This window comes from Mobula hypostoma, chromosome 4, assembly GCF_963921235.1.
Source record: "Mobula hypostoma chromosome 4, sMobHyp1.1, whole genome shotgun sequence".
Classification (NCBI taxonomy): Eukaryota; Metazoa; Chordata; class Chondrichthyes; order Myliobatiformes; family Myliobatidae; genus Mobula; species Mobula hypostoma.
Window position 1 is genome coordinate 177238903 of NC_086100.1, and position 26992 is coordinate 177265894.

Genomic DNA, 26992 nt, shown 5'->3' on the forward strand with positions numbered 1-26992 from the left:
ATGAATCTCAAGGTATGAAATAGTGACATAAACATACTCTGAAGAGCTGCATTAGATTACTGTGAATGATATTGGGGTAATAAGCTTTCCTAGTAATGATGATGTGTGGATTTTGTTTTCATGTGTTCTGCTCCAGCATTTCATAGAAACATAGACCAGTAAAGCACAGGAACAGGCCCTTCAGCCTATCATCTATGAGTTCTAGGTTTGCTGACTGTATGGACTGCTAGATGAGCAGAGAATTTGCCACCTCTTTGCAGTCTGTGTTTCTAACAGGAGGCGAGCATTTCTAAAACATCTAACAGTAGGAAATGTCCAGTAGGACTGCCGTGCCCTCCTGTCCACTACCTGCCTGTCACAAACAATCTCCTGCCCATGTTCACTTGGGGGCACCGGGGGGGGAGGGGGGGGGAGGGGGGGGGAGGAGGAATGAATTCGGCAATGATATTGTACCAATTCATTTAAGGTACTGCTTGTTCTTTCCTTTCGGTCCAGCTCTGTATCAAATTGGAAGTATTGTGCATTCTGCAAGGGGAAAATGGGGAATCAAAGCCAACTGTCCTTGTACAACGAGGAAAAGCAAGCCCTTGCCCCATCGGCAGGTATCCGTTGCCAGTGAGGCAACTCAGGTATGTAACATACCAGTTCATCAAAGTTGCAGATATTTTAAAAAAATTTGAATCATCTGTGTTGAGAGTAACTTCTAATAGTTTGAGATACTGAGCAGAACAGGCCCTTCTCGTCCTCTGAACTGCACTGGCCAGCGACCCCGATTTAACCCTAGCCTAATAGTGCAATTTACAATGGCTGATTAACTTAATAACTGGTAGGTCTTTGGACTGTGGGAGGAAACCGGAGCATCTAGAGAAAATCCATACACTCCATGAGGAGAATGTGCAGACTCCTTACGGATGACGTTGAAATTGAACTTTGAACTCTGGCCGGAGCTGTAAAAGCATCATGCTGAGTGTGGCACCCATTAAATATTATTAAATAATGCCATAGGAGCAGAATTAGGCCATTCAGTTCATTGTGTCTGCTCTGCCATTCAGTCATGGAACAGGCTCCTCGACCCACGATGTTGTGCCCACCTTTTAACTTTAAGATCAATCTAATCCCTTCCTCCTACATACCCCTCCATTGTTCTGTCATCCATGTGTCTATCAAAGAGTTTCTTACAACCCCTAATGTATTTGCCTCTACTACAATCCCTGGCAATGTACTCAATGTACCTACCACTCTGTATTTTTTTAAAAAAGTTACCTCTGATGTCTGCCCTATACTTCCTTCCAATCACCTTAAAATTATGCTCCTTTTTATTAGCTATTTCATCGAAGGGGAAAAATGGGGGTGACTTTTTTTAACCCCTTTGTCCCATCTTATCTCCTTTACCCCCTTTACCAATCAAGAACCTGTCAGTTTCTGCCTTAACTACACACCGTGACCTGGCCTCCACGGGCCTCTGTGGCAACAAATTCCCCAGATTCGTCCCCGTCACGCTTAAGAAATGTTTCTTCTATAATACCTTTTTGTTTTTTGTTCTGGTGTTGCTCTGATATTTCAGTAGGTGCAGTCTCCATCACAGGCCTGGAGGTTGGGGGTTTAATACCCATTCGGGACCTGGCTGTTGATCACATGATCACTCCAGTGGCAAATAGTTGCTCTTTGTTGGGTACAACATCAGGTCAAAGCTGTATATTATGTTCTGTGGCTGTGCTTTGGAATAGAACTATTCAGTGTCTTAACTGCTTTTATCCCTCAATTAACAGCACCAAGCCAGTTTGCCAGTTGCAAGCTGCCAATGGGATCTTGCTGTGGGTAAATTGGCTTCTTGCTTTCTCATATCACAGCAGCGAGTGTACAGAAAGTCCATGCTCTCCTGCTGAAAGGGGAAGCCTCTGGGAGTGATCATGTCCTCAGTGTTGTGCTGGAGGGCAGCCTTGGCTTGTACTTGGGTCCATGGTTGGTGTGTCAAGCGTTCTGATCCCAAAGCATGGTTGGTAATACAGAAGCACAGCTGGCACTGTGGGATTCCACCAAAGTTAATCTTCGACTGGCTGAAGGCCCCTCCCCTCATGGCAACAGAGGCATCACATTTCAGTTGAGGTTTTAAACCACTTGTCTTTCAGGTGAGAGGTAGTATATCACTGGTTAGTTAAAGGATGGAATCTAATCAGAATCAGGTGTATTATCACTGATCTATTGTATGCGGTGAAATGTTGTTTTACGGCAAAAGTACAGTGCATAAGCAATTTAAGTTTCAATAGGAAATACAGAATAGTGCAAGAAGAGAGGGAAATATTGAGGTAGTGTTCATGGACCATTCAGAAATCTGATGATGGAGGGGAAGGTGCAGTTCTTAAGATGTTGGGTGTGCATCTTCACACTCCTGTGCCCTCTCCCTGATGGCAGTAATGAGAAGAGGACAGGTCCTGGATGGTGAGGGTCTCCAATGATGGATGCTGCCTTCCTGAGGTACCACCATTTGAAGATGTGTTTGCTCGCTGGTGGGGGGGGGGGGCGCGTGTGGACAATACTCCCTTGCTTCATCCTGCTCTACCTCAAGGCACCAGCAGACGTGCAACACTCTGACTGAGATGCTCGAGCTAGTTTTTATTGAACAACTCCTGCAGCACTTCCTTTATCCTCGTTGTTTACCGTATCAGCTTGCTGTGCAAGGCGTTGTCAAAGGCCTTGGTAGAATCCATGTACATAACATCGACTGCCCTCCCCATGTCAGTCCTCTTGGCCAGCTCAAGTCTTGGTAAAATTCATGATGTAATTTTTCATGCACAGACATGATGAATGGGGCAGAAATAAGGTGACAGGCCTTTCTGCCCAGGAGAGGGGAACCTAAAATTAGATTGCATAGGTTTTAAGTGAGGAGGGGAAGATTTGAAAGAGGGCATGAGGGGCAAATTTTTCCACACAGGAGCTGGTGAGTGTGCAGAATGAACTGATGAAGTGGTAGAGACTGGTACAATTGCATTTAAAAGATATTTAAACAAGTATGTAGGTAGGAAAGGCCTAGAACAGGGGTTCCCAAGCTTTTTTTTTTAATGCCATGGACCAGTACCATGAAGCAAGGGGTCAGTGGACCCCAGGCTGGAAACCACTGGGATGTGGATCTGATGGGAGTAGCTCAGGAAGGCAACTTGATCAGCATGGATGAGTTGGGCTGAATGGCCTGCTGTGTCAAAACTAGGTGACCCAGGCACTGAGTGTAACGAGATTGCAGATCACTTCTCTGGTAAGTCTGCAACTTTACATAATAAACAGCCACCCATCTGAGAATGGTCTCAGGACATTACCTGAAGCTCCTTGTGACCACAATCATTTGCTCTGATTAGATTGTCCCAGAGGAAGAATCAGTTCAGAGTCCAGAGGATGGGTGGGAAGCTCCCCACAAAATGGATGTCTCCATCCCACTATCCTTGACCCATTTGAGTTTGACATTTTCTTCCATATTTCAAATCCAACACCTCCAGTGCTGAAGTCTCATCTCCCTTGCGGTGTTGCTTTGGAACAATATTGCTAATGTCGGTACTTAAGTGCCTTGTGCTGTAAATTTGTGTTGCAGCAGCAAAGTAATAGTCCATCCTCCAGCCAGGCGCAGAGCTGTAACAGGCCAGCAGACTCTGAAGGTAGTTCAACGGTGAATGTGCATGCCACCAAGACGGACGCATCTCCCATCCCTGCTCCGCCAGTCTGGAAGAAAGAGGATTCTCCCTTTGGTTGGATGATGGGCCTGACCAAAAGCAAAGAAGAAAGTCCAGGTAACCTTTACTTCCCCTGAGATGTGCTTGTATGTATAACAGCAGTTCAAATGTTTCAAGTCCAGTTGTAGAGAAACAGGAGACTGCAGGTGCTGAAATCTAGGGGGAAAGATAAAAATGCTCGAGAAACTCAGCGGGTCAGGCAGCATCTGTGGAGAGAAGTAGAAGGGACTTGACCCAAAATGTTGACTGTCCATTTCAGAAATTTACAAGGATGTTGTTGGGACTTGAAGACCTGAGTTACAGGGGAAGGTTGAATAGAGTTACCCCCTGGAGCCAGTGAGAATGAGGGGAGATCTTAGAGGTATACAGATTTGAGGTGTATAGGTAGGGTTATTGGATAAGTACAGGGATGGAGGGGTACGGAGGGCTGAAGTATAGATGCAGGTCAGTGGGACTAGGCAGAATAAGTTCAGCACAGACTAGATGGGCTGAAGGACCTGGTTGTGTTCTGTAGTGCTCTGTGATTTTATGACCTGCTGAGTATTGCTTTTAAGCCCAATTTTAGTGTAGAGGTTTTCCTTTGGGGAAAGTATTTTCATAAAATTCACAAAAGTATATTAACTTTCAGTCTCTGTGCTGGTAAATTGAAATTGGTAATGGTAATTACGGATGAGTTTGGGGTTTGCATTAATAATTTCCTTATTTCAAATCCCCTCTTCCTTTTGTGATGCTGCCATGTTCTGCTTCTTGCTGGTGTTCTGCCTGTACTTTCCTTGCCTTCATCTCCATGCAGAGTCAGGTTTATTATCACTGACTTGTCGTGAAATTTGTTGTTTTGTGACAACAGTACAGTGTAAGACAGTGTAAAAAGAAATACTGTGTTACAATAAATAATACAAAAGGTGTTCATGGACCGTTCAAAAATCTGATGGCAGAGGAGAAGAAAGTGTTCCTAAAATGGTGTATGCATACTCAGACTCCTGTACCTCCCCAGGTGGTAGTAATGAGAAGAGGTTGTGTCCCAGATAGTGGGGGTCCGTAATGGATACCACTATCTTGAGGCACTGCCTTTTGAATATGTTCTTGATGGTGGGGGGTGGGGGGGCTAGTGCCCAATGATGGAGTTTGCAATGCTCTGAGGACCCTGAAGGCAATACATTTAACCTTTTAAGAACAGCTTCTTCTCCTTGGCCATTGGATTTCAGAATGGTCCATGAATACTACCTAAATATTTTGGTCTCCTTTTGCACTATTATTGTTTATTTCTTTTTGTAAGTTGTAGTAATATTTTATGTATTGTCCTGTACTGACGTGCAACAAATTGCACAATATATATCAATGATAAATGATTTTGAATGCACAATAAAGTGTAACAGTTAGAGAAAGTACAGTGCTGATTTTATTCATTTGTATATTGTTTATCGTAACAGAGTGCGAGGTCATAATGAGGTAAATTATGAGGTCGAGTACCTGATCATTCTAGACTGTAACAGCAGGGTAGAAGCTGTCCTTGAGTCTGGTGGTGCCTGCTTTCAAGCTTTTGTACCTTCTGCCCAATGGACGAGGGGAGCTGACAGAATGTTTGGGTTGGTTGGGGTCTTTGGTGCTGGCTGCCTTGCTGAGGCAGCGTGAAGTGTAGGCAGTCCACCAAAGGGAGGCAAGTTTCCATGATGTGCTGAGTTATCTCCACAATTCTCCTCCGTTGCAGCCACGTGCAGAGCAGTTTTGCATCCAGATGGGATGCTTTCTATGGTGCATCAGTTAAAAATTGGTAAGAGTCGACGGGGGTGCACTGGATTTCTTTAGCTGCCTGGGGAAACAGGTTTAGGTGAGCTTTCTTGGCCGTAGCTGGAAGTGATGACACTTGAGCATGGTGGTGAGGGAGCTGTATAGCGTGCCTATCTTCATTGACCAAAAGGTCAGAACACACTGTTACTGATGTATTCAACACTGGGTAGGCTGCACTTGGAGTATTGAGTATCATTCTGGTCGCTGACTGCAGGAACAATGTCGTTAAATGGAAGAGGGTGCAGAAAAGATTTACAAGGGTATTGCCTGCATTGGGGTCATAGGGAAAACTGACTTCACCTGTCCCATCTCTCCTTGAGAGGTGACATGATAAGGGTATGTAAAATTGAGAGATTGATGTAGCCATTCTGTTTCCCGTGGGAGGGTATCTAAAGTCAGGGGGCAGAAGTACAAGGTGAGAATGTGGCGGTTTAAAGAGGATTTGAGGTTAAATATTTCACACAAAGGACAGTTGGTGTGTGGAGTGAGCTGCCAGAGGAGGTTGTGTAGGAAGGAACAGAAAGAACATTTAAATGGCACCTGGACAGGTAACTGAATATGCAAGGCGTAGAGGGCTATGGAATTAATGCAGGCAGTCCGGATTAGTATAGGACAGCTTTGATAAGGTGCTCTGAGTGGCTGTATTCTATAGAGTACAACTCTGGTTATGACCCCAATATTCAAGCTCTATATAATAAACTATCTTCTATATCACCACTGGCTTCTTTGAGCTGTGTTCACAGACGAATACTTTACACAGGAGCCCACCACTAGGACTGCAGCCTTGAGCTCAGCTTTATTTGCCAAACACATTGACATGTACAAACGTATTGGGAATTTGCTGTGGTGTGTTGGCGTGACTTGCAACAAAAACCTATATCTTCCAACAATTATAGAGGATTTTATAAAAACAGTTAGAAGTACAGATATGAAATAAAAAGTGTATAATTATATACAGTGCCTATAAAAGGTATCTCTCCCCCCCCCCCCGAAGTTTTCCTGTTTTATTGTTTAACATTTGATCACAATGGAGTTAATTGGGCTTTTTTGACACAGATCAACAGACTCGTGTCAAAGCGAAAACACATTTCTACAAATGGTCTAAATTTATTACAGTTATCAAATGCAAAATAATTGATTGCATAATCACTCACCCCCTTCAAGTTAGTATTTAGTAGACGTACCTTTGGCAGCAATTACAGCCTGTGGATGGGTCTGTATCAGCTTTGCACATCTGGACACTGCAATTTTTCTCCATTCTTCTTTACAAAACTGTTCAAACTCTGTTAGATTGTATGAGGATCATGAGTGAACAGCCCTTTTCAAGTCCGGCCACAAATTCTCAGTTGAATGGAGGTCTGGCCTCTGACTTGGCCACTCCAGGACATGAACTTCATTTTTAAGCCATTCCTGTGCAGCTTTGGCACTATGCTTGGGGTCATTGTCTTGCTGGAAAACAAATCTCCCAAGTCGCAGTTATTTTGCAAACTGCATCAGGTTTTCCTCCAGGATTTTCCTGTATTTCGTTGCATTCGTTTTACCCTCTACCTTCACAAGCCTTCCAGGGCCTGCTGCAGTGAAGCATCCCCACAGCATGATGCAGCTACCACCACACCACCAGGATGGTGTGATTTTTGTGATATGCGATGTTTGACTTGAGCCAAACGTAGTGTTTAGTCTGATGGCTAGAAAGCTCAATTTTGAATCAGACCATAAACCTTCCAGCTGACTTCAGAGTCTCCCACATGTGAGTTTTTTTCAACAGTGGCTTTGTCTTTGTCACTCTCCCATAAAACTGACTGGTGAAGCACCCGGGCAACAGTTGTTGTATGTGCAGTCTCTCCCATCTCAGCCACTGAAGCTTGTAACTTCTCCAGAGTTGTCATAAGTCTCTTGGTGGCCTCCCTCACTCGTTCCCTTCTTCCATGATCATTCAGTTTTTGAGGATACTTCTTCTAGGCAGATTTACAACTGTGCCATATTCTTTCCATTTCTTGAGGATTGACTTAACTGTACTCCAAGGGATATTCAGTGACTTGGAAATTTTCTTGTATCTATCTCCTGACTTGTGCTTTTCAATAACCTTTTTGCGGAGTTGCTTGGAGTGTTCTGTCTTCATGGTGTAGTTTTTGCCAAGATACTGACTCACCGGCAGTTGGACCTTCCAGATACGGGTGTATTTTTACTACAATCAATTGAAACACCTTGACTGCACACAGGGGATCTCCATTTAGCTAATGATGTGACTTCTGAAACCAATTGGCTGCACCAGTGATGATTTGGTGTGTCATATTGAAGGGAGTGAATACTTATGCAATCAATTATTTTGTGTTTCATATTTCTAATTAATTTAGATCACTTTGTAGAAATCTGTTTTGTGTCAATGTGAAAAGAATCTTTTTCTGTTGATCAGTGTAAAAAAAACCAGCCAAATTAAGTCCACTATGATTCAGTGTTAACCATATGATTCCAATGGTGATGATTACTTTTTATAGGCATTGTAAATACCAGCATGCATTTACAATGTAAACAGTATTATAAGAAGTTGTTTAGTGTTTATAGAACAGTGAGGTTAAAAAAACAGAATCCCCACTGGAAGCCCAGTACTTGCTGTCACTGTCTGGTTTAATGCACTGATGTGTTTGTTTCACCAATGCATTACAATTAATTTCAGATTTGATGTGTTTGTTTCACCAATGCATTACAATTAATTGTATCAGCTCTCAATTGTAGAAGAGTTGACAGTGCACCTTTTGGAGGGTAAAATATTTAGTGGGAGATTTCACTGCTCGCCGGGGGCCTCTGGTGGTGAGGATGTGGTATGTGTTCATTAGGAAATCAAACTTCTGTCCAAAGTTCTAGATAAATGTGTTATCAACAGTAGATGTATGTCACCATATAGTACCTTGAAATTTGTTGACTTACAGGCATTTACAGGACAATAAAGAAATACAACTGAATTTATGAAAACCTGTAAATAAAGACTGACAAAGAAGACAAATCGTGCAAGTAATTAAAAAAAAATTAATGTACTGAGTTGTAGAGTCTTTGAAGGTGGTCTGTAGGTTGTGGAGTCAGTCAGTGTTGTGGTGAGTGAAGCTATCCGCTCTGATTCAGGAGCCTGGTGGTTGAAGGGTGATAACTGCTCCTGAATCTGGTGGCGTGGAACTCGAGGTAGCAGTGAGAAGAGAGCAGGGCTTGGGTGGTGGGGGACCTTGGTGACGCGCGCTGCTTTCTTGTGGCAGCGCTCCTTGCAGATGTGCTCGGTGGTGGGGAAGGCTTTGCCAGGTTAGGAACTGTTTGCACTTCAATGCTTTTATTCTTCTGTAATCTAATTCCCGTGTGGCAGTGTTCTTTGGATGTTAGTATTTTCCACCAGAGTTCTTGTATCTTTACTAATTTCCCAATGCTACAGTCCAACTTTTTTCTGGAGCTGCACGGTTCAGTAGGACCATTGTCGAACATTTACACCTGTCCTATTCCATTAACTTCATATTCCTTGTGATTCTGTCATTCTCGGGGCAATTTACTGTGGTCAGTAGCCTTTGGAATATGGGAGGAAACAGGAGTGTAACTGGAGGAAACCCATGGCATCACAGGGGTATTGTCAAACTCCTCACAGATGGTACTGAAGGTCGTGATGGAACCTGTGTCGCTGGAGGTACGATGCAGCGGCAGCCACAATACTGTCTGTGATATCAAAGCTTTCGGGAAGATTGGGTATTCCTTTGAATTTCAGCTGAATGCTAAGTCTAAACAGGATCTTGTTTAGAAGGTGCTGGGTCTGTCCATAGTAATGATGTGAAATTTCGTTGGAGCCACTCCCCATGAATGCCATCAGTCAGGAGACTCCAGTGCACAAAATAAAAGAATGGTCAGGATGGGAAGCGGTCTCTTCCTTCGGGCCATTTGGCTTCTGAATTCCCTGCCGCTTCACATTCGAAATGTTACCAGCTAATCTGTTCTGTAGCTTACAATATTTAATTTATGCATTTTACTTTATTTATGTAATTCATCTGTAGATTTTATCCTTACTTTCCTAAGTTATCGTCTGTAAAGTGTGTTTGAAATGTTGAATCAAGTTTGCTGTCTGGCAAGTAAGACAGGAAATGCACTGACTTTGAAAAGGTATATTAACCATTTATTTGCAAACAGTAAAAATTCGACCGAACATTCATGTTCCCCAAGTTACAGACAATACAAAGCTGAATATTCAATAAACATACTTAGTTAAAGGTGTGCGCAGAGCATCCTTTCCCAATCATCCTGCCTACTACAAAGGAAGAAGAGGGCAAGCCCCTTCCACATGCTATTTTATATACCTGGGATATTTGAAACTGGACACCAGGCAGCTATCCAATGGGAAAAGCAGCTGCAGTTTTGAAACTAACCAGTCACAATGGAAGCAACTTTCAACATTCAGAATATTCAACATTCATGCCCCCACAGGACAGTGTTATATGTTCTGCTGTGCTTTACACACTGGTTCAGAGAAACATTGTCTCTTTTGACTGTACATGTATATAGTTAAATGACAATCTAACTTGAATACGCCCAGCTGCAGATCTGAGATAACCAAGACCTAGAGAGGAGTCACTTTAAGACATTTGAACAACAGTGACACAATTAAAGTACTTCAGGATTGGCCTAGAGTTTAAGCACTGTATCAGATTGGACCTGGAGCAGCTGTGTAGTGTGTGGGGTTATCCATAAGTCAACTGGAGCACAGTGACAGTGTTCTCAATCCTGACCTCTGCTGTCCATGTGGAGTTTGCATGTTCTCCCTGTGACTGCATGTATTTCCTCTGGGTGCTCTAGTTTCACACCTCATCCCAAACAAGATGTGTGGGATATCCTAATGTGTAGATGAGTGGTAGAATATGGAGGCAGGTCATAGGAATGTCGGGGGGAAATTAACTGGGAAAGTGGGACTAACTCAAAGTGGCCTCCTAGGGCTTGAAGAAAATGGTGATGTAAAAAGAAATGCTTCTCATAATTTGAACAACTTGAAAAAGAAGGCAGGAGAATGGGGTTGAGAGGGATAATAAATCAGCCATGATCCAACGACAGAGCAGACTTTGGGCCAAATGATTGAATTCTGCTCCTATGCCTTGTGTTGAGCAGAAAAAGAGACAGGAGAGTGGTTGAGTTAGTAGGGGCGTTGTCTCAGAGTCAGCAACCCAGGTTTAGTCCTGACCTCGTGCTGTCTGTGTGGAGTTTGTAGGGTCTCCTTGTGACCACATGCATTGCCTCCCACACCCCAAAGATGTATAGATTGGTAGGTTGATTGGCTGGTGTGACTTGGTAATTGGTTTATTATTGTCACGTGTACTATTACATTCATGGAAAGTTCAAAGTAATTTTATTTTCGAAGTACATATATGCCCCTGAGATTCCTTTTCTTGTGGGCAAGTACAGGAAGCACAACAGAATCAAAGAAAGTCTGTACTGTTGGATACGATCAACAATCAATGTGCAAAAAGAAAAGAACAAACTGTGCAAATACAAAAAGAAAGAGGAAAAGTAATATAAATAATGCATCAGTCCTTGAAAGTGAGTCCATTGGTTGTGGAATTGGTTCAGTGATGAAGTGAAGTTATCCCCTCTGGTTTAAGAGGGGTAATAACTGGTCCTGAATCTGGTGGTATGGGTTCTGAGATTCCTGATGGCAGCAGCTAGAAGAAACCATGGACTGGATGGTGGAAGTCCTTGATGGACGCTACTTTCCCCAAGACAGCACTCTGTGTAGAGGTGCTCAGTGGCAGGAGGCCCTTGACTGGGCTTTTCACTACAAGGGTATTGGTGTTTCCCTACCAGGCTGTGATGCAGCCAGTCAATACACTCTCCACCACACATCTATAGAATTTTGTCAGCGTTTTACATGACATGCTGAATCTTCATAAACGTCTAAGGAGGTATGCTGGACCCAGGACAGATCATCTAAATCAGGTTCTAAACCTTTTTTATACTGTGAGCCAAAGCCATTAAGCAAGGGGTCCCTGGGACGCCAGGTTGGGAACCACTGTTCTAAAATGATAACATTGAGGAACTTGAAGTTGCTGACCCTCTCCACCTCTGATTCCCTGATGAGCACTGGCTGATGAACTTCCAGTTTCCCCTTCCTGAAGTCAGTGATTCACTCTTTGCTTTTGCTGACATTGACTGAGAGGTTGTTGGTGGCACCACTCAGATTTATTTGATCCAGACAAATTATTCCAAGCATCAGCACTCTGAGGTAGTACCAAAAGGAAAATACCCGTAACAAATTGCAGAACATTGTCTTCAGCGTTGCAGAGAAAGTGCGGGTAGGTAATTAAGGTGTGAAGGCCATGATGAGATAGATTGAGGGAGTGAGAGTTCATCTTTCTTGTGTAAGAGTTCTTTTCAAAAGTCTTATAACAGTGGGATAGACTCTGTTCTTGAGCCTGGTGTTATGTGTTCTTGGGTTATTGTATTTTCTGCCTGATGGAAAGGGAGGTGGGGAGAAGGGACAATGCTGAATTACCAGTAGTTTGTAGGGGAGTGGTGGAATCGGGGAAGTTTGTGAAAATGTGGGGAGAATTTTTTTATTTTTGTTTCTGATTTCCAACAACTGCAGTTGTTAAATTGGTACTTCAGTATCAAAATCTTTATTCTCAGAATAGATTCAAAATTGTTTGGTGGTATGATAAAATCCGAATTTTCTTTTTGCTCAGTGGTTGCCTTAATATTTTATTTCCCTACTAAACGTTTCTACTAGGAAGCTCACAGATGCCTGCCTTGAATAAAGAGACTAAACCAGCTGGGTTGTGTAATTCCCTGAGCATGTTGTCGAAGTCTTCATCATCCCTGCAAACTTTCAACAGTTTGTTAACTCTGACGCCGAGCAGTTCCAATGCCCCCAGCTCGCTGAGAAACCTGCTGAGCTCCAACTCAGGGAAGGTGAGCCTTGCCTCATTCACTGTACAGTCCGTTTTGGGTTGGGAAAAGCTGTAGAGGGTTGTAAACTCAGATAGACACCAGCCTACCCACTGACGAGGACATCTTCAAAAAGTAATGCTTCAAAACGATGCATCTATCATTAAGAACCCCCACCACCCAGGACATGACCCCTTTTCATTGTTCATCTTCTCATCAGGGAGGAGGTACAGGAGCCTGAAGGTGTACACACAATATTTTAGGAACAGCTTTCTTCTCCTCCACAGTCAGATTTCTGAATCGACCCACAAGCACTACCTCACTATTTTTTGGCTTTTTTATTGCAGTACTTAATTGTTTATTATATATTTTTTGCATATTGTAATTCATAATTTTTTATGTATTGCACTCTACTGCTGCTGCAAAACAACAAGTTTCACAAAAGATATTGATGTTAAACCTCATTCTGATTGTCTTGTTTGTATGTGTATTAAAACGTGTAAGAAACATCTTGCTGTCCAAGTGTGGCTGTAATTGGTTGCACAAGCCTCCACCTGGTGCCTGATACAAGTTGGGTGCAATAAAGCAGAATAAATCCAAACTGGCAAATTACTGTCCAATCAGACTACTTCCAAGCAGTAGCAAACCAGTGAACTTGTCAAGAGCAGTGCCAAACCACACAGTTTGTTCACCAGCCTTCCTTACCAATGCCCAGGCAGAATTTAATTGGCGGTGTATTGTTGAAGGTCAGTCATCCCACCCACATGGTGTCACTCTAGGAGTAACTCAGGACAGTGTCCTTGGAGGCCCAACCACTACTACTTCCATGGCTGACCTTCCATTGTACGGACTGAAGTGACGACGTCGCTGCTGATTGCACAATGTCGCAATCCGTGCACAACAGCTCAACAATATTTGTCTGACGAGTAATATTGCAATAAGCATTTCTCAGAATCAGGATTGTTATCATTTACGGATGTCGTAAAAACATAGAAAACCTACAGCACAATACAGGCCCTTTGGTCCACGATGTTGTGCCAAACATGTACTTACTTTAGAAATTACCTAGGGTTACCATAGCCCTCTCTTTTTCTAAGCTCCATGTACCTATCCAAGAGTCCCTTAAAAGACTGTATTGTATCTCCCTCCACCACTGTAGCCAGCAGCCCATTTCACGCACTCGCCACTCTCTGAGTAAAAAAACAAACAAACAAACAAACTTACCCCTGACATCTCCTCTGGACCTACTTCCAAGCACCTTTAAACTGTGCCCTCTAGTATTAACCATTTCAGCCCTGGGAAAAAGCCTCTGACTATCCACACAATCAGTGCCTCTCATCATCTTATACACCTCTATCAGGTCACCTCTCATCTTCCGTCGCTCCAAGGAGAAAAGGTGAGTTCACTCATTTGTGACATTTGTTACTTTGTGGCAGTGGTTCAGTGCGAGACATACAAAGTACAGTAAGTTGCAATGAATAAGTGAATAGTGTGAAAGAGGAATAGTGAGGTAGTGTCCATAGATCGTTCAGATATCTGATGGCAAAGGAGTAGAAGTCGTGCCTGAAATGTTGAGTGTGGGCCTTCAGGCTGCTGTACCTCTTCCCTGAGGGTAGTAATGAGAAGAGGGCATGTCCTTAATGATGGACGCCTCCTTCTTGAGACGTCATCAGCTGATAGCTATTGAGTTGTACCCGCAATGGAGGCTGGCCATAGCCTATTGCAGTCTGTGTATCAGAGCCTCCTTAACAGGCTGTGATGTAACTAGTTAGAGTGCTCCCTGTACATCAGCTGAAATCAGGCATTGGGTATTGACCATTGTTTGCAAGTTATTCAGGAAGCCACCCCAGCTTGTTGTCTCCCTGCACATTTTACTGATCCTATCTTGAAGGCTTGAATTTCCATTGGGGGAGAGAGATCTGGTAAACCAAGCTGTCTGTCACATAGAACATAGAATAGTACAGCACATTACAGGCCCTTCGGCCCACAATATTGTGCCAACCCTCAAACCCTGCCTCCCATATAAGCCCCCACCTTAAATTCCTCCATATACCTTCAAGTAGTCTCTTAAACTTCACTAGTGTATTTTCCTCCACCACTGACTCAGGCAGTGCATTCCACGCACCAACCACTCTCTGAGTAAAAAACCTTCCTCTAATATCCCCCTTGAACTTCCCACCCCTTACCTTAAAGCCATGTCCTCTTGTATTGAGCAGTGGTGCCCTGGGGAAGAGGTGCTGGCTATCCACTCTATCTATTCCTCTTATTATCTTGTACACCTCTATCGTGTCTCCTCTCATCCTCCTTCTCTCCAAAGAGTAAAGCTCTAGCTCCCTTAATCTCTGATCATAATGCATACTCTCTAAACCAGGCAGCATCCTGGTAAATCTCCTCTGTACCCTTTCCAATGCTTCCACATCCTTCCTATAGTGAGGCGACCAGAACTGGACACAGTACTCCAAGTGTGGCCTAACCAGAGTTTTATAGAGCTGCATCATTACATCGCGACTCTTATACTCTGTTCCTCGACTTATGAAAGCTAACACCCCATAAGCCGCCTTAACTACCCTATCTACCTGTGAGGCAACTTTCAGGGATCTGTGGACATGTACCCCCAGATCCCTCTGCTCCTCCACACTATTAAGTATCCTGCCATTTACTTTGTACTCTGCCTTGGAGTTTGTCCTTCCAAAGTGTACCACCTCACACTTCTCCGGGTTGAACTCCATCTGCCACTTCTCAGCCCACTTCTGCATCCTATCAATGTCTCTCTGCAACCTTCGACAATCCTCTACACTATCTACAATACCACCAACCTTTGTGTTGTCTGCAAACTTGCCAACCCAGCCTTCTACCCCCACTTCCAGGTCGTTAATAAAAATCACGGAAAGTAGAGGTCCCAGAACAGATCCTTGTGGGACACCACTAGTCACAATCCTCCAATCTGAATGTACTCCCTCCACCACGACCCTCTGCCTTCTGCAGGCAAACCAATTCTGAATCCACCTGGCCAAACTTCCCTGGATCCCATGCCTTCTGACTTTCTGAATAAGCCTACTGTGTGGAACTTTGTCAAATGCCTTACTAAAATCCACGTAAATCACTTCCACCGCACTACCCTCATCTATATGCCTGGTCACCACCTCAAAGAACTCTATCAGGCTTGTTAGACACGATCTGCCCTGCACAAAGCCATGCTGACTGTCCCTGATCAGACCATGATTCTCTAAATGCCCATAGATACTATCTCTAAGAATCTTTTCCAACAGCTTTCCCACCACAGACCTAAGGCTCACTGGTCTATAATTACCCAGACTACCCCTACTACCTTTTTAGAACAAGGGAACAGCATTCGCCTCCCTCCAATCCTCTGGTACCATTCCCATGGGCAACGAGGACATAAAGATCCTAGCCAGAGGCTCAGCAATCTCTTCCCTCGCCTCGTGGAGCAGCCTGGGGAATATTGCGTCAGGCCCCGGGGACTTACCCGTCCTAATGTATTTTAACAACTCCAACCCCTCCTCTCCCTTAATATCAACATGCTCCAGAACATCAACCTCACTCATATTGTCCTCACCATCATCAAGTTCCCTCTCATTGGTGAATACCGAAGAAAAGTATTCATTGAGGACCTCGCTCACTTCCACAGCCTCCAGGCACATCTTCCCACCTTTATCTCTAATCGGTGATACCTTTATCTCTAATCGGTGATACCTTCACTCCTGCCATCCTTTTGTTCTTCACATAATTGAAGAATGCCTTGGGGTTTTCCAATACTTGCAAAAGCCTGGGAGGGGGTTGGGCAGTCAGTACTCTGATCGTTAGAATAAACCAGTAAAGGCAATGAAAACATCAGTTATAATCAATACCTGTACCTGGCTGGAAGCTTGAGAAGAGATTATTCGTCAGTGAAATTCTGTTGTGTTGGTGAGAAGTTTATCCATGTGCCACTTGTAAATCCTCTATGGTTCTAACTGTGTTACATTATGGATATTTTTAATGACAGTGTTGGATCCTCTAAGATAACTTGGAAGACCTGGGTTTTAAAATGTCCCCATTTCCTCCCCCAGTCTGAAACAGGAACAAAAAGCACTTCCAACCTGTTGGATGACATCTTTGCCTCCCTGGTGCAGAGCAAACTGCCCAGCGATGGCTCAAAGCCGCCAGGCATGGTGAGCGATTCCAAGGAGCTGTTGAAGGCCTCGTCGGGGAAGGGGACCATTTTGGGCTCGGACACTCCTCACACCTGGTACTGCGGTGGTCGTGTTCTGTGCTTGCAAGATCCCAGAAACAAGAATAACTGGAATATTTTCCGAGAATGCTGGAAGCAAGGACATGTAAGTGTGGAGGAGAACACCTCACAGGGAAACTCCATGGCCGTGGCCTGGAGGTTGGAGAATGGAGAGGGCCTGCCCTGGACTTGGAGGCTTGTCTCTGTGTGTAGGTGTGACGAGGAAAAGTGTTTTTTTTTCACTATTGCTGCTTATTGCATGTTGGCTGTGTATTCTGCTGAACATTATGGGCATGCTCTGTTGGCGCCAGAATGGGTGGCAACATTTGCAGGCTGCCCCCAGCTCTTCCTCAGGTTGTGTTGGTTGTTTACGCAGAAGATGCATTAAATCTAATCAGAGGACAGTGTAAGCTCTGGAGGGGGGGAACCTGTGACTTTGGTTTTTGATTGACTCAGAATTTGAATGGAGCCTCTAGAGAGTTCTGAGCAATGAATGGATTTATTCGAATTTACTATGAATTACTAGACTCACACTTCGAAAATTGTGTTCGGTTCTGGTTGCCTCATTGTCGGAAGGATGTTGAAGCTTTAGAGGGGATGCAGAGGAGATTTACCTGGATGCTGTCTGGATTGGAGATCATGTCTTATGAGGAGAGGTTGAGCAAATTGGGGCTTTTCTCTTCAAAGCAGAGAAGTATGAGGGATGACTTGGTAGAGGTGTCTAAGATAATAAGAGGCATAGATCAAGTAGATAGCCAAAGGCTTTTTTCCTAGGGTAGAAATGGTTAGTATGAAGGGGCATAATTTTAAGGGGAGCGGAGGAAGGTGTAGGGGGATACCAGAGTTAAATTTTTTTTACACGGAGTGATGAATGCTTTGAACGTCCTGCCAGGGGTGGTGGTGGAGGGCAGATACACTAGGGGTATTTGAGAAACTCAGAGATAGCCCTCCACTTTACTATTGTCTGTGTGCCGATGTGGAGGGAAGGGGTAGATTGATCATAGATTGATTAGGTTAAAAGCTCGGCACATTATGGGCTGAAGGGATTGTACTGTGCTCTATGCTTTGTGTTCTAGGTTGGTCCCTGGGAAGAGGATAGATAGTTACGATGTGTAAAAGGTTGAAAGATGTGATAGAGAGCTGTATGAGATGGAGAGATTTAGAGTTATGGAGGGAGGTTGCTCCCATTAACAGGTGGTTCAAAGAGTGGGGCAGAGCAGGACTACAAGGGAGAAGTGTTGATGAAGAGGACTTCGCTGCTTATATGGGTTGTGGAAATGGAGTAAACAAGGACCTTCAAAGGAGAATTGGGCAGACACTCGAAGTAAGGTATTCTGCAGAGCAGTGGGTGAGGAGTGGGACTTCTGTGTGAGAAGCCAGCATCGATTAGCTAAGCCGAATGGCCTCCTGTGATTCAATTTTGCAAAGGAATAATGCAGCTGACATTGCCACGGTAGCGTAGCAGTTAGCGCCACGCTAATCCAGCTCAGGGTGTCAGAGTTCATTCCTGGCATCCTGTGTAAGGAGTCTCTGTACATCCTCCCTGTGAGATGCCTGGGTTTTCCCGTTTCTTCCCACTGTCCAGAGACATACCAGGGAGGTTCATTGGTCATTGTAAATGTCCCAGGATTAAGTTAGGGGGAATCGGGATTGTTGCGGGTTGCTGGGACGGTGTGGCTCCAAGGGCTGACTCTGTGCTATGTTGTTAAATGTGTGTGTGTGTGTGTGTGTATATATACATACACGCATATATCTAGCTTATCAATCTGTACAGGGGGGCTGGCTGTGTTTAACCAGCCCCTCTGTAGAACCTCAATCAAGTTCCTCCTGATTGTCTTCCTTCAGCCACCGTCATAAGCTCTACCTCTTGTATTTTCAGTACGCAGTGGCCACTTTATTGTGTACCTCCTGTACCTAATACAGTAGCCACTGAGTGTATGTTTGTGGTGGTCTGCTCCCGTAGCCCATCCACTTTAAGATTTGATGTGTTGTACATTCAGAGTTGCTCTTCTGCACACCACTATTGTAACCTGGTTAGTTGAGTTACTGTTGCCTTCCTGTCAGCTAGAATCAGTCTGGCCATTCTCCTGTGACCTCCCTCATTAACATGGTGTCTTCACCTACAGAACTGCTGCTCACTGGATGTTTTTCTTTGTTTTTCACCCAATTCTTTGTAAGCTAGAGACGGTCGTGCGTGAAAATCCCAGGAGATTACAGTTTCTGAGGCACCAACAGTCATTCCACAGTTGAAGTCACTTAGATCACATTTCTTCCCCATTTTGATATTTGGTCTGAACAACAACTGAACCTCTTGCCATGTCTGCATATTTTTATGCATCAATTTGCTGCCAGATGATCGGCTGAATAGATATTTGCATTAACAAGCAGCTGTACCTAACAAAGTGGCCAGGGAGTGTGTTGTTTTCAGCTCCGGATTGCTGACTTGGTGAACCTGGTGCAGAGTTGCACTTGTATCAATTTTATGAGTCACCTATGGAACCATTTAATGATCATTCAGAGTGCCAACTTTGCCCATAGACCTCTCATTACACAATCTGAGCACCTCTTTCTCCCCCCCCCCAATAGTTCTTGCTGAAAGGTGAAGTGGTTTTTAAATTTGCAACTCGTAACTTGCTGTGCGTCACCAGAAGCAGCCACCTGCCTTGGTGCAGTATTTTCTGGTAGGAATCCATCAGCCTTAATTAGACGATCCTTTGCTTAAAGTGAGCCTATTATCTTGCTGCAGAGCCTTGATAGAAGTTTATAAAACATCCAGTCAGCAGCAGTTTGGTAGTTGTAAATGCCTTGTTAATGAGAGGTCAGAGGAAAATGGCCAGACTGGTTCAAACTGACAGGAAGGAGACAGTAACACCTCTCTGATATTTTTGTTTTCCTTGATTCGCTCTCCAGAGGAATATGTACCTCTTTCATTTCTTTAAATTCTTCAACCCCACAATCAGTTTTCCCTTTCTGTTTCTGGGAGCAAGCATTATCTTGATATCTCTCTGCATACAGCTATCATTGGTGCTATGATGTGTTTCAGCTAAATTCTGCATTGTGCTCTTTTATAGGCGAATGTGTTGTGCTTTTTAGGGTTCTAGCCAATTCACCACCACTTTGCAAGCCTTTGTGCACAGAATACACAGCTCAGGAGTGGGCCCTTCAGCCCACCATGTATGTGCAGACTGGCATGCCAAATTGAACTAAACCTCCTGCATCTGCTTACACGTGATCCACATCCCTCCATTCCCCACGTTGACCTGTCTGAATGCCTCTGAAATGCCACTACTGTACCTGCTTCCACCACAGCCCCTGGTAGTATGTTCCAAGTACCTATAACTGTGTATACATTTTTAAAACACCTCCCCGGTACGTCTCCTTTAAACATTCCCCCTCTCACCTGTATTGCTTATCCTCTAGCATTTGACATATCTACACCAAGAAAGATGATTCTCACGCTCTGACCAGGGGTTCCCCACCTGGGATCCTTTACATAAAAAAGGTTAGGAACCCCTGCTCTACCCTGTCTCTGCCTCATTCTGTATTCAGTCATTGTACCACCCCCTGTGCTGTACTCCAGTAATTGTACTGCCTCCATGTCCTGTACTGTGAAATGATCTGTATGGATGGCATGTGCATGCCAAATAGTTTTTCACAGCACCTTGGTACATGTAACAATGTAAAACCACTTGCCAATTGCTGTGGTTTTATCAAGTCTCCCTTCTGCCTCGGACACTCCGGAGAAAGCAACCAAAGGTTGTCCAACTTCTCGTTAAACACTATTCCAGGCACAATCCTGGTGGACCTGTTCTGCACCTCAGGATCTCCAAATCCGTCCTGTAATGGCATGACCAGAGCTGTGCATGTACTTCAGTTTGGTACAGCTGATTCATGACTTCCTGACTCTTGTACTCAATGCTGCTTCTGCTACCACCCTCACTGTCAAATTCTTAACATTGTCAGCCTGATTTCATTTTAATGATTCAATTTATACGTCTGAGTGCATCATCAGTAAAATTCTTGAATCTGTCCTGTTGTGTGGCCAACCCCTGCTGAAATGTAGTTGCCACGGTTTTGCCTAGCTGCTTGGGCATTTTAATCTTTGTGTTCTTGATTAACTCCTCTTTGAGCAGGCATTTCATCACTTGCCCTAAAGCTCCCTGTCTTATAATTCTCCTGTGAAGCAAATGTTAGAAGTTTGTTAAAGGTGTTATATAAGCACAGTTTGTTGTAGTGGCAGTGGGAGTACCAACTCTGCTATGAATTATTTGCTCTGATCACCACTCCACTGACTTTATTCCTTTGAACAGCTTCTTATTCCTTTGTCTTTATTTCTTGCCCTTGTTTAGCCAGTAATTGTATCCGGTGTCCACACAAAGCTCCGAGAGGAGCTGTGGAAGCCTGAGGCCTTTGGGGAAGAGTTCGGGGAGCAAGATGCAGACCTGGTCGACTGTAGAACCAACACTATTATCGCTGGTGCAAAAATCCGAGACTTCTGGGACGGATTTGAAGACCTCTCGCGTAAGTTTCCTCATATTTTCTGAAAGGCCCTTTCCAGCTGACCAAGTGCATTTGAGATAGTCTCTGCATTGTGACAGGCTGATGATATAAAAACAGCATTGAAACCATAGCCAGGTAAACAGTTCTTTGACTTTGACAGAGGAGATCCTGCAGAGAGAAATGGGTCAGTCATTTGTTTCGGGCCGAACTTCATCTGAATGGCCAGTCTGTTCAGTCCTAGCTGAAAACTCTGTGGTGATGTAGAAGAGAGCTTGGCCAAGAGTTGCTGGTAGATTCTCGCCTGGTACCATGTTGTGGAGCAAGCACTTGGAAACCCAAGATGAAGAGTAAGGATTTCAGGTTGAATACTGCACACATTCGCTGACATTAAATTGAACCATTTAACCTGGAGGTAACCAGCAGGTCACCTGGATTCTCCAAGAAAGTGTATTAACTGTTCACAATCTGTGATGATGGGTTGTGCAGTGGGAGGATTATCATCTGGGAATGTTTTGATACGACGTAGAGGAGGTCCACTCGACCTATCAAGCTCTACGATAGCTCTCAGAGTAACCCATCTATCTTGAGCATGGAAAGCAGAGCCTTTGACCTAAAGCCATGCAAACCAGTGTACAATTCATTTATTTTCATTGAGAGATACAGCACTTCTGGCCCAACGAGCCCGTGCCGCCCAATTACGCCCATGTGACCAATTGACCTTTTTGTCTCGGGAAAGCAGAGCACCTGGAGGAAACCCACGTGGCAAGGGAGAACGTACAAACTCCTTACAGACAGCAGCAGGAAATGTAGCCGGGTCACTGGCGTTGTAAATTCCCTGTGATGGGTTCTCTCTCAGCACATCTTTGGATGCTTGAGGAAAGTGGGGTCCAGTCGTGTTGGTAATGTATATGCATACTCATGCAGTAATGAGGTTGGCATCCAGCCATACACCTGCACTGCCACAGTGGTAATTACCCTGAATATTTAAAAACGTAAACACGAGGAATTCTGCAGATGCTGGAAATTCAAGCAACACACATCAAAGTTGCTGGTGAACGCAGCAGGCCGAAGGGTCTCAGCCCAATACTTCGACTGTACCTCTTCCTAGAGATGCTGCTGGCCTGCTGCGTTCACCAGCAACTTTGATGTGTGTTACCCTGAATATTTTATATTTTCCTGTATTTGCTGCCTCTGCCTCAGTGCCCTTTGACCCAACTAGGCTACGCTGACCATGTTGGCCACCAAACTAGTCCCAGTCCTCTTCATTCAGACTGTATCCCTCAAAACTCCTCCATGTGTTTATCCAGTGCAGCTTAAATCATACTGTTATACCTGTCTCAGCCACGTCCTCTGGCAGCTCATTTCCTATACAAAAGTCTTAGGCCCTTCTAGATATAGTCCCTCAGACCTTTGCACAGTGCTGCAGTAATTTTATGTATTGCACTCGACTGCTGCCACAAAAAACAAATTTCATGAATTTCAAACAAATTTTGTGGGGGTAGAAGGGTGGGTTGGCAAGTTTGCAGACGACACAAAGGTTGGTGGTGTAGGTAGTGTAGAGGATTGTCGAAGATTGCAGAGAGACATTGATAGGATGCAGAAGTGGGCTGAGAAGTGGCAGATGGAGTTCAACCCGGAAAAGTGTGAGGTGGTACACTTTGGAAGGACGAACTCCAAGGCAGAGTACAAAGTAAATGGCAGGATACTTGGAAGTGTGGAGGAGCAGAGGGATCTGGGGGTACATGTCCACAGATCCCTTTTAGTTGCCTCACAGGCAGATAGGGTAGTTAGCCTATGGGGAAAGCTTATGGGGTGTTAGCTTTCATAAGTCAAGGGATAGAGTTTAAGAGTCGTGAGGTAATGATGCAGCTCTATAAAACTCTGGTTAGGTCACACTTGGAGTACTGTGTCCAGTTCTGGTCGCCTCACTATAGGAAGGATGTGGAAGCATTGGAAAGGGTACAGCGGAGATTTACCAGGATGCTGCCTGGTTTAGAGAGTATGCATTATGATCAGAGATTAAGGGAGCTAGGGCTTTACTCTTTGGAGAAAAGGAGGATGAGAGGAGACATGATAGAGGTGTACAAGATATTAAGAGGAACAGATAGAGTGGATAGCCAGCACCTCTTCCCCAGGGCACCACTGCTCAATACAAGAGGACATGGCTTTAAGGTAAGGGGTGGGAAGTTCAAGGGGGATATTAGAGGAAGTTTTTTTACTCAGAGAGTGGTTGGTGCATGGAATGCACTGCCTGAGTCAGTGGTGGAGGCAGATACACTAGTGAAATTTAAGAGACTACTGGACAGGTATATGGAGGAATTTAAGGTGGGAGGTTATATGGGAGACAGGGTTTGAGGGTCGGCACAACATTGTGGGCCGAAGGGCCTGTACTGTGCTGTACTATTCTATGTTCTATGACATATGTGAGTGATGACAAGCCTGATTCTGATAATGGGTCTCTGTTGTGGACTGAGAGTGGGAGAGGTGCAGGAAGAGGGGAGAGAGCAGGAAGCATGAAGCATCAGGGAGACTTTCTGTAATGATCAAAAACTAATTAATTAGAATCAAATGATCTTGCTGGGTGACTCAGGGCAGGGTGTGTCTGCACCCGTGTCACCCCGCCGCCCTGGCACATTTCTGCTACCTGTCCCACATCCCACGGCTGTCTGCAAGGAGTTTGTACATGCTCTCCGTAACCGCATGGGTTTCCTCCAGTTAGCTTCCCACATTCCAAAGACGTACAAGTTCATAGGTTAATTGGTCAGCGCAGGTTTGTAGGGCCAGAAGCACCAGTTACTGTGCTGTTTCTCCAGATAAAATTAAAACCCCAGGTGGTTAGCTATGCAGTAGAGAAGTGGTAAAAGGTGCTGGTTGAGGAGGTGGTGATGAGAGCTGGGTTCTGGCGACTCTTTGCTCCCCACCTGTGTTCCATCAGATAACTTTCTGTGTGGATGCTGCAAATTTGCGTGAGTGAAGTAAGTGAACAGGAATAAAAATTACTGCAGAGAGAGAGAGAGATCAGAAAAACAAAGTAACGTTAACTTTTCCTCCTTCTGAAGCTATAAAGTATTTCCAGCAATTTCTGAACACCAAAGATTCTGCAGATGCTGGACTTGCTGAGTTTCTCCGGCATTTTCTGATTCGCTTCAGCTTTTCTTGATCAGCGGTATTGCTTTTGATGGGCAAGTGGATGCCTGGAATATCCTGTTGCTGGATCAGGACTCTTGCTTTCATTGCTGGCATCCTTTCCCATCACCTTGTACCTGTTAGCAAGTTGCCTTGGGATGCTTCTTAACTTGGAGAGAATCATCAGTGGCTAGTGAGTTGTTCACAACAGAATGAAGATTATTGCATTCTATACTCAATGGACACTTTATTAGGTACCTTGTGTATCTAATAAAGTGGCCTCTGAGTACATGTTGGTGGTCTTCTGCTGTAGCCCACCCACTTCAAGATTCGACTTGTGGATTCAGAGATGCACTTCTGCACACCACTGTTGTAACGTGTGGTTATTTGGGTTACTGTCGCTTTCCTATCTACTAGAATCAGTCTGGCCATTCTCCTCTGACCTCTCTCATTAACAAGGTGTTTTCACCCACAGAACTGCTGCTCACTGGATGTTTCATTTTTGTGTTTCACACCATTTTCTGTAAATTCTATTGACTGCTGTGTATAAATAAATAATAATAATTGTCAGGAAATCAGCGGAGTCTGAGATACTCAAACTACCCTGTCTGCACCAATAGTCGTTCCATGGTCATAATCATTTAGATCACTTTTCTTCCCCATTCTGATGTTTGGTCTGAACAACAACTGAACTGCTGAACCATGTCTGCATGCTTTTATGCACTGAGTTGCTGCCAGATGATTGGCTGGTTAAATATTTACATTAAATGAGCGGGTCTACCTAATAAAGTGGCCACTGGGTGTTTGTAACGTAAGGCTGGCTGCACCTTTCACATTTAAGGTCTTTATTTCAGATGTTTAACCGTAACTTTTTTTTTCTCTTTTTAAGGTCGGCTTGCAACAAAAGAGAGGGTGCCAATGGCTTTGAAACTGAAGGACTGGCCTCCAGGAGAGGACTTCAGAGATATGATGCTTTCGAGGTATGCACTTCCGTCAGCTAAAGGTGTGCTTGCCAAAGACACAGATTCTGCAGATGCTGGAAATCTTCAGCAACCCACGCAAAATGCTGGAGGAACTCAGCACATCTGGCAGCATCTATGAAGGGGAATAAATAGTCCAAAGTTCACAGTAAGTTTATTATCAAAGTATATGTCACCATATACTACCTTGAGATTCGTTTTATTGTAGGCATTTAAGGAAAATAAAGAAATGCAATAGAATTTATGAAAACTATACATAACAAAGTCTGACAAACATCCAATGAGCAAAAGAAGACACAGTGCAAATAAAGCCTCCACAAAGTTTGGAATGGAAATAAGTGCCAAGAAAACCAAACTCATGGCAAATGCCAACAGTGACATCACAACAGACATCTCAGTCCATGGTCAGAAACTTGAGACAGTGCAGCAGTTCAAGTACCTGGGGGCAATCATCAGTGATGAAGGATCAAGACCAGAAGTCCTGGCAAGAACCACACAGACAATGACTGCACTATCCAAACTCAAGACAATATGGAGGGACAGCAACATCACCATGAAGTACAAGATCAGACTCCTGCGTGCATTGGTATTCTCCATCTTTCTCTACGCATGTGAGACATAGACCCTCACAGCAGAGCTACAGAGGAGGATACAGGCATTGGAAATGAGATGCTATCGCAACATCTTGGGCATCTCATACTTGGACCACATCACAAACGAGCAGATCCGCAAGACCGTCCAGCACCACATTGGCCCCCATGAAGACCTTCTCACAACGGTGAAGAAAAGAAAGCTGAGATGGTATGGCCGCATAACAAGTTCCAGTGGCCTTGCAAAGACTGTTCTACAAGGAACTGTGGAGGGGAAAAGGAGGAGAGGTAGACAGAGAAAAAGATGGATGGACAACATTAAAGAATGAACAGGGAGAACATTTGCGGTGACCCAGGCTCTGGCACACAACCGCAACAGATGGAACAGACTGGTGCAAAGCTTGTCATGACAGTGCCCCGACGACTCCACCAGGAGTTAAGGGCGTAAGGCAAGTGCAAGTAAAGATAAATATTACTGAGAATGAGTTGTTGCATCCTTTGAAGTGAGTCTGTAGGTTGTGAAATCAATCCAGTGTTGAGGTGAGTAAAGTTATCCACACTGGTTCAGGAACCTGATGGTTGTAGGGTAATAACTGTTCCTGAAACTGATGGTGTGGGAGTATGGCCTGATATTTTGGGCCAGTGCTCATGAATTTCCATCCATACATGCTCCCTGAGCTGCTGAGTTCCTCCAGTATTTTATGTGGGTTGCTTGTCAAAGAATTGGTTATACTGTACTGCAGGTATGTTACTGTTGAAATTTTGATATTGGATGTAGTGAAGCCACTAAGAACTCTCAAGATCTGATGTAGCTTTGAGCATGGGAGCAAGATCAATCAATGGTCTCTTCTGCTCTGCACTACTCCTTCAGGTTTGAGGACCTGATGAATAACCTACCTCTGCCTGAATACACCAAGAGAGACGGCAAGTTGAACCTGGCTTCCAGGCTGCCAGACTTCTTTGTGAGACCTGATTTGGGACCAAAGATGTACAATGCTTATGGTAAGTGTACTGTGTTTTATTTATTTAGACATTCTGTGTGTGAGTGATGATAAACCTGATTCTGATATGGGTCTCTATTGTGAAGTGCAAGTGGGAAGGGTGCAGGGAGAGGGGAATCATGTTTGGGGAAGAGGGGAGGGAGCGGGAAACACCAGAGAG

The 26992-nt window shown here is 44.3% G+C and overlaps 1 protein-coding gene across 2 annotated transcripts in view; it reads left to right on the plus strand.

Annotated features, from left to right (window-relative positions):
- Nucleotides 1–26992, plus strand: part of LOC134345811 (lysine-specific demethylase 3A-like) — a 90383-nt gene that overhangs the window by 53357 nt on the left and 10034 nt on the right. For both annotated transcript variants that reach the window (XM_063047066.1, XM_063047065.1), the window contains exons 14-20: nt 496–629; nt 3581–3776; nt 12247–12428; nt 16475–16741; nt 20985–21156; nt 25151–25241; nt 26703–26833. In XM_063047066.1, the coding sequence (XP_062903136.1) occupies nt 496–629; nt 3581–3776; nt 12247–12428; nt 16475–16741; nt 20985–21156; nt 25151–25241; nt 26703–26833 (1173 nt within the window). The remainder of the gene's footprint in view (nt 1–495; nt 630–3580; nt 3777–12246; nt 12429–16474; nt 16742–20984; nt 21157–25150; nt 25242–26702; nt 26834–26992) is intronic.